The sequence below is a fragment of the Rhodamnia argentea genome, chromosome 2 (genome assembly GCF_020921035.1).
Source record: "Rhodamnia argentea isolate NSW1041297 chromosome 2, ASM2092103v1, whole genome shotgun sequence".
Classification (NCBI taxonomy): Eukaryota; Viridiplantae; Streptophyta; class Magnoliopsida; order Myrtales; family Myrtaceae; genus Rhodamnia; species Rhodamnia argentea.
Genome location: NC_063151.1, coordinates 33,166,722 through 33,177,166, shown reverse-complemented (window position 1 = coordinate 33,177,166; position 10,445 = coordinate 33,166,722). Strand labels below are relative to the sequence as shown.

The window sequence follows — 10,445 nt, the reverse complement described above, 5'->3', positions numbered from 1 at the left end:
AAAAAGAACAAAATGTCAATAAAAATTTAAAATTAAAAAATTATCCAGGTTAGTGCCGGTCACGCCACATATGATGACCGTCTGCTTCACTGGCCTCGTGAATGAAAAAAAGAAAGTAAATAAAAATAAAAATAAAAATAAAAATTGAAAATTTCAAAAGAATTAAAAAAAAAAACATCCATGTCAATAATGGTCGCACCACATAGGATGGTCGGATATGTGAGTGAAAATAAAAATAAAATAAAAAATAAAAAATTCTAAAAAACTTAAAAAAAATTAAAAATTATCAACATCGGTACAGGCCGCACCATGTAAGATGATTAGCGCTTATTAGACTGCCACATTAGTGATTTCTGATCAAAATTGAGACCGAGAGGGGGATAATCGTCCAAAAAGTCCTAAACTGGTTGTATGGCTAGTGGTTAGTCCAGTCCTAAATGTGAATTGCTCAAATTTTGCTTGATTCTATAGTGAAATTGGACTAGGTAGCTCAACCACATAACCGAGTCGAGCTCCAATATGCAAAATTTTACTCGAGTAGGTCGCCGTCCTAATCAAGCAATCGAATTTTTATTTGTTCTTATATGCATAAGTTTTATAATTCATATACCATTCAATGGGTGCATAAAAATTGTTCGCGAGTAATATAGTTATGTTGACACTTTTTTGCGTTCAATCCACTAACGTTGTTACATTGCTTATTAAGAAAAAGGGCATTTTTATTCAATGAATTCCACAATCTCTAATTGCTTCTCGTTCATGGGATAGACCACCCGGACAAAGAAGACATAAGACAGATTGAGTTCGTTCAATCACTTGGTGAACTCGATCACTCCCAAGGCGGACCCAGCTCGGGCAGCGACCTTAAAGCCCGTGAATCCAGCTCCTTCGCACAAGTACTCGAACTGCTTTTCGGTCCTCTCCTTCCCGCCCGGCTGAATCAACATGGCGTTGTCGAGCATCGACACGTACCGAGATGCCATCGTCTCCTCCGGATCGTCCGGCATGATGAAGTCCATCACGATCACCTTCCCGTTCGTCGGTAAAGCCTTGTAACAGTTATTCAAGAACTTTACGCACGACTCGTCGCTCCAATTGTGGCACGTGCACTGCTCGATTAGCGGAGTTGCGTGAAGTTAGGACACAGCTCACGGAACCAGCTTCGGTCCTATTAGTGTAATTAAAGGGAAGGTTTTGATTAGCTTACCTTAATCATGATCACGTCGCCCTCCGGGACGCTCGCGAACATATCCCCTCCGACGTGCTCCACGCCTGCACGCCATTGTTAACAAATTCATTAGAGGCTTAATTCGAGGACAACAACGCCTCCAATTTATTTCGCAAACGTGATTTCGTGCTAAATAGTACGAACCAAAATAAATGCGACTAAGCCGGGGAAGCGTGTAGTAATAACTGTACCGGGATAAGAAGGAGCGTGTTCGATGACTTGGGGCAGATCGAAGTTGATGCCCTTGATCGAGGGGTACTTCGAGACGATCATGTTAAGGGTAGCGCCTTTTCCACCGCCAACATCGACCAAGGTCGAGATCCCGTCGAACCCGTTGTAGACCTCGAGGATCTTCCTCATCTGCATCGCGGAGATATCGGCCATGGCGTCGTTGAAGTACTTGTTCAGGGATGAGTCCTCCTTCATGTACTGGAAAATGGTCTTGCCGTGCACCTTCTGGAACAAGTTGCCCCCTCCGAGGATTGCTTCCTTGACTTGGAGCCTACAATTGCCATGCAGGAATTAAGACTCAGTTCACTCTTTAATTACACGACTAGAGAAACTAAAATAATATTCCGATATCAAGCCAAAAGTCGTGGACGGAAATTTCCACACACCAGACGTCAATGGTTGCTCGGTGGAGTGCGAAGAGAGAGAGCGAGCCGATGGAGCCGCCATCCTCGTCGTTGACGTAGTACTTCCCTGCCGGCGATATCGCGTACCGCCTCTCCACGGTCCTCCCCTCATCGAACGTCTCGGACTTGTACGTGAGGAGCGAGTGGCTCGCGAGGCAACGGAGGACCCGGTCAATGATCTCGGCCGACTTGGGGGTCCGGGCCGGGATGTGGGCGACCACCTCGGCCGGCGACACGTAGGCTCCGGGGCCGGCCCGGGCTATGATCCCGAAGAGGTCGAGCTCGACGGCGGCGTGCAGGATCGCTGGGAAGACGTGATAGCTAGAGCACAAGAGGGCTTTGAGCCATGGGTCTTCTTCTTCGGGGCAGGGTGTTACCTGGTTTTGAGTGGAACCCATTTTTCGTTTTCGATGCTTTTGTGGTGGACGACGTTCGGATGGGTGCTCGGTTGCTTCCTTGAGGATATAAGAATCGACGAAGGATGTGGTTCACAAACTGGGTGGGTTCGCATATGGCAATGGGCACCAGGAACTTACTTATAATCCAAGGTCAACGTGGAGGTCTCACTAAATTAACGGGAACTATTACATTGGTTAAAGTTGTTAGAATTCAGCGCAAATAATCAAATCAAAGTAAAATACAAAGCGAGAAAAAGAAATTGAAGTACAAGATTTTATTCTGTTGTCCTTCAAATTAGGAACACATCTAGCAAAATATTCTACTATAATTAACACATCGCACCTCTCATTACATCATTCAATTACAAGCGAACAAAAGTATATATAGTAGTAGCTATTCATGATACCAAGCCCAAACTACTAATGAAAAAACATGTGTTTAAATAATGGGCGCTACCCTCTTAATGAAGGGATGTATCGCAAACCGATTCGAATGATCGTACGAGATAATAGAAGAAAATTAGACGATGCACGGTTTACCTAGATTCACCCCGGAATAGAGCTACGTCCCGCAAAGAGATTTCACTATAATTTTAGGTTTACAACCGCACAACTCGTTACAACGATAAGCAAAAACGAGCAAATATATATATGCCATAAACGGACCCAAAACCTAATATATTCGAAATATCTTTAATCCCTCAACAAATGGGCTAACTTAAGCAAAAGCCCAAACCAGTTGAGGTTTTGGGGGCGCTGCCCCCGAACCCCCGCCCGCTCACCGGTGAGCGGAACCCCCGCCCGCCGACCGAGCGGCGGGACACCCGTGTCGGGAGCGCGCCCCCGAACCTCCGTATCCCTGTGTGCATGGGTCATATGTCGTTGAATCATACTTCGGTTTCCCTAAACTCACGTGGGCGTGCCCGGTGTGAGAAACAAGAATTCCCGAAGTATTCGCCAACTCCAACACTTAAGACTCTCGCTAAGGCAACTCCCCTGGACCTCGTGCTTTCCAATCGTTGGGGAATATGAACCGTACCCCAACAAAAGTAGAATCTATTGCGACACATGTTTTGATAATTAGATCTAATTGCACCTCATTACATGCATATTGTTTTTCTTCATCAAATAATTTAGGCTCTTAGGTTGAATTTTCGTGCGATGTTAGATAACCAAAGAGCTCCTTTTTAAGAAAAAAAAGAGTTAGAATATCCAACTAAACATATCAAATTAAGGGAGATCATTGTGCATATAAGATCTTGTCAAATTTCATACTTATGCTGCGTGGGTTATACTTAAAAAGCAGGCTAAAGTTCATACAATTTTTTTTTTTTTGACGGAACAGATTTGCTACAGGGATAAAATTCATCCGCAAAGTACCTTAATTTTCATTAACCCTCACAACTTGTCATTTTCCTGGTCTGGTTGGCAGCATGTGCCATCATTAGGGCTCGTTTGATTCAACATTTCCAAAGAATTTTGAGGTTTAAAGTCTATTGACCAAATAAAAATAGCGCTTAGTTCGTTTTTTGCATAACTTTAAAAAAATACAATTACATGTTCAAAGGCCCTTAAATGCCTTTAATCCAAAGTAACTTTGGAGGTACTTTAAAAAATTACATTTCTAAAATGTAACTATTTTTTTTCTTTTAACTTTGTCACCTTCACCTGTCATTGCCCATTGCCGCCTGTCGACTGCCGCCCGTCGTCCCCCGTCAACCGCCATCCGCCGCCCAACACCTTCGCTCACCACCGCCGCCCGTTGACTACCTCTTGCGATCGGTCCTCAGACCTTTCACTAAAGCTGAACCGAACAGGCCCTTTCTCAACCCCACTGACTTCGTCAACTTCGCGGCGTCGATCTCAATCGGACATGACTATCTATTAAAGAAAACCAAGTAACAGCGGTTGCGAGGTATCCTGTTCCTTATTTACGTCGTATCTATACGCAAGCAACTTTGCACACATTGGGAAGAGCAGCTTGTAACAAACCTTCTCCGGACGCGACAAGCGTCAGATGAATCTTGAAACAGAGCTGTTGAATTTTTTTTTTTTTTAATTGACCAAAAAAAAGTTCGACTCAAATGTTCATCCATCAAAGTGAAGAGTACACCAGGGGGCCGCGCGTGGCCTGCACTAATTGTGTTCCAGGGTCCACTAATTATAGCCTATAGGTGAAGAATGGTAGGTTTGGACTTGTTACTACGGACAGATGACTGAGTGAGTCAGTAGTCGCTGGTCTGGAGATGAAGCTAAGGACAAATCCACAGTTCCACACATCTTGGCCGGCGGGTGGACCTGAGCTAGAGACCACACAAGTTTTCTGGGAAAAGTCTGCAAGGACAGAAGATGATTGATGTGGAAATAGGGGAGTACCCATCAATAATTCAAGCCACGCATGCTCTTCTATCAAACATTGGATTGAGGCTTATGACAAAGTCGCTTTCGAAAGAAAATGTTTTAACGCATTGTGTTCACGAGATGAAGAGACAGGATTCTTGATCGATCGGCCAAGGGCTAATATTAAATCTAGGTGCCCGGGGCTGAGGGCGAAAAACGAAGTGATTGCAAACTTGGATGACTTTGATTGAAAAAATTCCAAAGGTTTTCTGATTTATGTAAGGGCGGTCAACGATCCAAGTCCGATAAAATTTACTGTAATTGGCCTGGCCGGCTAGTCTAAGGTCGGTTCCAAGAACAACTTGGTGGCCTCACGAGTAATATAAGAGGATGACATCCTTCGATTCTATTCTTGAGTCGAGGGTTGGGTTCAACCCGCCAGTCCAATGTATAAATCAAACCAATACTAGTTACACATTCTTGATATTCGAATCTTCAACTAACTACTTGAGCCCGTGTTTGGATAGCTACTAATTAGTGGGTTCCCAACTGGCTTTACCACAAGTACCAACCCGGAAATCTTGACATCTTCAATTTGTTCGGTGGTATGTCAAGCGTCTTGTGGTTAAGGTGCCTTTAGCAATTGGTTTAACTTAACAAGAGGTGCCGTTTATTCATTTGTTTTTCATTACACAGTAACACAGTGGCTTATTATGAGGGAATTAAATTACTCATGTCACATTATAATCTTGCACCGAAGATGCTTTAGCTTTCATCTTGCAATGCGAGTATCCAAAAGTCTCGATTAGGTTAAGAGTGTACTTCGTCATTTGATTTGATCGTAAACCTATTTTAGATATGCCAAAATGGATCCAAAACCCATCTATGAACCCATATACATGTTTCAATGGGGTCGTTAATGGGTCACTTCCTGTTTTCCAGATCAGTCCTAATGGGTTTTACTAACAAGGAGGCCTAAATTATATATGGGTTTTAAATGGGTATAACCTGACCCCATTTACAATCCATTTGGCCCATTTTCAAAGAAAAGCCCGGCTCATTTCTCAGTTCTCTCTTATTTCTCTTCCTCGCGAGGCAACTCGTGATCTCACTCCACGATCTTCTCTCTCCCTCTTCACTTCCCCGAATCTAATTCGCTGCCACCTCTACCGCCTATTGCCGGCTTTGCGCTGCCCATCTCTGGTGGCCGAGGTTCTCAGACAACTCAATCATCACGGTATTGCCTGTCCTGCACAGTATCGCCTGACATGCACTCTACGCAAACCCTTACCTCCATTTCTAGCAGGTAAATCTCTCCAGTTACTACCGAATTCCTGCGGACTATCCGAGTGTGTGCCTCTGCTACCACCGCCTCAACTCTCGCCGTCCTGAGTGCCACCGGCGTGTGCTCACGACGTTGGCTCCCCCAATGATGATTGAGTACTTTGTCTTCGTCTCGTTTGGCTTGACGAACCAAATCTTGTAGCTAGAAGGGAGGCCGATCAACGCGTACGAGCCAAGTTTCTTGTACTAGGCAGGGTTTGAAGGGATCAACGTTTTTGTGTTTTCGGGGTATTGGATATTCTCTGTTTGCTAACTTTTTTTATTGAGTTTGCCTAGAATTTTTGTATTCGAGGTGTGAGTTGGTGCTTTTAGTTGGTTGGATTGTTGAATTTGGATTCACATAGGCAGGTTTATTATCTGCTCTTCTGTGTTTTGGGGAAGCACGCATTTAGTTATGTTGCTTTTCAATTTTACTATCGTCTGATTCCTCTGTTTTTCTGTATCCATACATCAAGCTTGTGCTCATGTGCTCTCGCTTGCTAAATGTAAGTGATGCCAAGTAATTTACATGGCTAGCCATGGGAAGAAAAAACTTGTTTTTAGACACTTGTCCCAATCGAGAGGTCAATGTTGATGATTCCTATATAATTTGACTAAGTTGTGTTCAGAGTCGACCTTTAGCATAGGAAGACACATTTTTTAAATAAATATCTTAGTTCTCTTTCACATGAAAGCGCAGAGGCTGAGCTGTGCACTAGAAATTGGTTATTTGGAGTTCCGGCCGAGGAAGATTTGCATGAGGAGCCTCTCATGTCGACTTTCAAGACTATTTGCATTAGTTGTTGTTTTTTTTTTTCATCTCATTATTTTGGTTTTGCTCACATGATTTAATTAAGGCACTTGTCTTCATAAGGACGTATTCTTGGTATGGTGGTGCAATGACTTATAATGAGAGTCAATACTTTTCTTTTCAGGTTCTAGACTGGGCGTGGGCCTCATAGTAACGTACACGAAAAGTTACACTTTTCCAAAAGATTCTTGCATGCAAATGGGCTCGAGAAAGGAGTCGCATCTTGATTTCTTATGGTTTCTTTTTCATTTTCGCGATTCACGATTATGTTTTCTGAATGCTGGCAAGGGAGGTGAACTCACCCATGATAAGATCGCGATCACTAGTGGCGCTCTAGATTTGACTTGACGTCTTATTTGCTTCTTCATGTAGATAAATTATTTCTTTATTACTAGTGGCACTCTAGATTTGACTTGATGTCTTATTAGCTTGGCTAAATTATTTCTTTATCTCCTTTGATGGGCATGCATGACAACATTTCTAAAGTAGAATTTCTGAAAAATTAGTTCGGCAACACAACTTTTAAAACAGAAATTCATTTGATTCCTCGACTTCATTTTTCTATTTCTGGAATATTTTTTTGCTCCAGAAGTAGTTTTGGTGCTACTTAAGAAGTAAAAAAATTTTGCTTCTCTCCAGAAGTAGAAAAATCAACTTTTGCTTAGAAGCATAAGTTGATTTGTAGAGCAAAAGTGTTGCCATTCGCGCCCTAACATTATAGACATTGTGATACCTTTCTAATATTTGATTGATCATTGCAAAACTTGAAAATATTGTGTGAGCTTGTGTTTGCACTAGTTTATCGGTGCTAGTATTCCTAGTATTCAATATCCATCCTCAATATGAACAAAATAGATTTGCATAGCTTCTTATAATATATATGATCATCTTTTAGGAGCTACTTGCCTCCCTCATATTTTTTATGAGCATTCTACTTTAGCCTTAGATTCCATCATTAACATTATAATGATGCTTTGGCTGCCTGTTGCAGACAAAATTGGTCACAAGCATTCTACATGGGGAAACTCTGTAAAAAGCTTGGATATGGAGTTCATTATCAACTTTGCTTTTGTTGGTACTCAAAATAATCCTCCCGCCAAAACACGTGCCGCGCATGTGAGGAATCGATACATGTGCAAAACATGTGGAAGATCGACCATGTGAAAGGCAAGCACTTGATAAAGCAAGCTATAGACATGGGCGCCAATGAAAAGTCATCCCACCAAAGATTCAAGAACTTTTCAAGGAGCACCAAAGGAGATGAAAATTTTTACTCAAATTACTTAGCGGGAGAACAGTTATCAGCATGGAAGGATGGAATAGCTCCTTGAAAATTCGGTTCAAGTCCGTAAAGTGCGGAGGAAGTAGCCACAAGCCGCACGAATGAAAGAGGTTAATTGATATAACTAATCTAGAGCGTACGATTCTTGGGATTTTAACTCAAAAGTCCTAAAAGTGGAGAACGCCGACACAACCTGGTCCGAGTAAAAGGTTAAGCTAGAGCTAAGGTGTTAACAGTTATTTGAAGCTAAAGAACCGCTTGAAGACTTAGTCGGGATTGTCGAAGATGTCAAACATGGAAAACATTGGCGCTAAAATCACAACCGCTAAAAAACAGTTATTCCCTCAACCATTATAAATACCATCAAACAACCTTAGAAGCCTCCCCGAATAAATCAATAAATTTATCTCATCTTTACTTTTCGTATTGTACTTTACTTTTCTTAGCTGTAACTTTTAGATTATCGTCGTTGAGCCAAACTCGACACTTATCTCGTATCTCGGTTACTACACCATCGAGGCAAACTCTCGTATATTATTGAAGCGTATTCAAGGCTTCGTCGCCGAGTCAAACTCTGGCATTAATTTGGGTGCGTCGGTTCGTTAACCTTTGAAAGAGAGTATGCTAGCTTAGCTATTCCATCATCGAGTCAAACTCTGGTTTGGTCTTAATTTGTGCATTTTCTTTCAATTTCATCTGTATCAATTCTCATTGAGTTGTACTTACAGAGTCTCTCCATTGATTCAAATTCTGGTTGAAATAATATTTGTGAAATTCTATTGGAATCTTTGCAAACTTCCCACATTGATTTTCTGATTATTTGAAACTCTCCTATCTAAAATCATCACAGGACCCTTTATAACATTTAAAAGCCGAAGAATGAATTTCGGTGAAAGATATTTTATCACGGACAAATTCCAGCGAAGCATCTTTTTGGCACGCCCGGTGGGACACTTGTGTTTAATCTAAGGAGTATATCAATAAGAACCAGAAATCAACGCAATCTAGACAACCTTGGTCATGATAACTCTCTACCACCCCTGGTGATCGAGTAAGTGTATTAGAGGCATCAAATGTCCAGCCGGTCGTAGACCAAGTGCGAGTGGCCGAAACCGATCTTTACGAATGATCAGAGGGTATAAATGGAGATAAATCTAGCTACTTCTACTTTGATATGGAGGATATTCAAAGAGAGATAGAACGAGTTGGCCAATCATGTGACCAAACAAAGTGGCGAAACGATAAAATCCTTGATAATCAATATTATAATGGAGATAAGTCTAGCTACTTCCGCTTTGATACATAGGATATTCAAAGAGAGTCAGAACGAGTTGGCCAATCATGTGACAAACCGGTGGCAAAAACGATAAAATCCTTGATAATCAATACGATAATGGAGTGTGATCAAAGGCGAGAGTCATAAGTAATCATGGCCCAACATATGGTCAACACACTAGCGTACCGATTATCTCTAGGTATGTTCCTCGGTTTGCTAATGCTGTAGCCACTTCCGGGAATCCTATTCGGGTGGTACCTCAGATTCCTCCAATGAGAATTCTTCAAAGAGGTGAAATCATTGGCGCAATGCCCGCAAAAAGAATGATACCAAATGGTGGAATCCAAGTTGGAGTGATTGGTGATGGTGAGAACAGTCAAGCGGATCAAAACATTTACCGAAACATGATACTGCTGATTGACTAGCCTATCCCACAAAACATTCCACAAAACCTTCCTCAAAATGCATTTCAGCAATTTTCCCAACCATATCTACAAAATTTGCAGCAGAATTTCATGCAGCAACCACAACCCCTAGGATTGTATATGCAACCCGCTGTGCCTCAGCAAGTTTGTGGAGTCCAACCGAGTGCCGCACCTGTTGTGCAAGTCCCCGACAAGATCGGGCAATGTACGCTCGGGCCCCAAAGCAATATGGAGTTGAAGTGAACGGAATCGGGGAATATCGTAAGCCATATCCATTATGGATAGATGGAATTGCTTATCCAAGAGGATTTAAGATCCCCGAGTTTACTTTGTTCACGGGAAAAGATGACCAATCGACATAAGAACATGTGAATAGGTTTGTTTCTTTATGCGCAGATGCTGGTCATGCTAACCGTTGGAAGTTATGGTTATTTCCATTATCGTTATCGAGAACGACCTTCACGTGGTATACCACATTAGCACCCAACTCAATACCCATATGGTTGCAAATGGAAATGATGTGGTCAATTCCAAAGGGTTTTACCTAAAGCTACAGTGGCAGATCTAGTTGCTATAAGATAGTATAGTAATGAGTCGGTAGATTACTTCGTTGCTCAATTCAAACAAATAAGGAAAAAGTGTCTAGTGTCGCTACCTGACAAAACATTTACAGATCTAGCCCCGAGTGGTCTTAAGTTTAACTTGCTAGATAGGATGGTTGGTCAGA

At 42.0% G+C, this 10,445-nt stretch overlaps 1 protein-coding gene across 1 annotated transcript; it reads right to left on the bottom strand.

The window, feature by feature from the left end:
• Positions 1 to 637: 637 nt before the first annotated feature.
• On the bottom strand, positions 638 to 2,375 carry LOC115744104 (caffeic acid 3-O-methyltransferase-like). Its single transcript, XM_030679240.2, has 4 exons — positions 1,846 to 2,375; positions 1,420 to 1,730; positions 1,208 to 1,272; positions 638 to 1,109 (listed from the first exon to the last, which is right to left on the bottom strand). The coding sequence occupies exons 1-4, from the start codon at positions 2,259 to 2,261 to the stop codon at positions 813 to 815; spliced, it is 1,089 nt and encodes a 362-aa protein (XP_030535100.1). The 5' UTR covers positions 2,262 to 2,375; the 3' UTR covers positions 638 to 812.
• Positions 2,376 to 10,445: the final 8,070 nt, after the last annotated feature.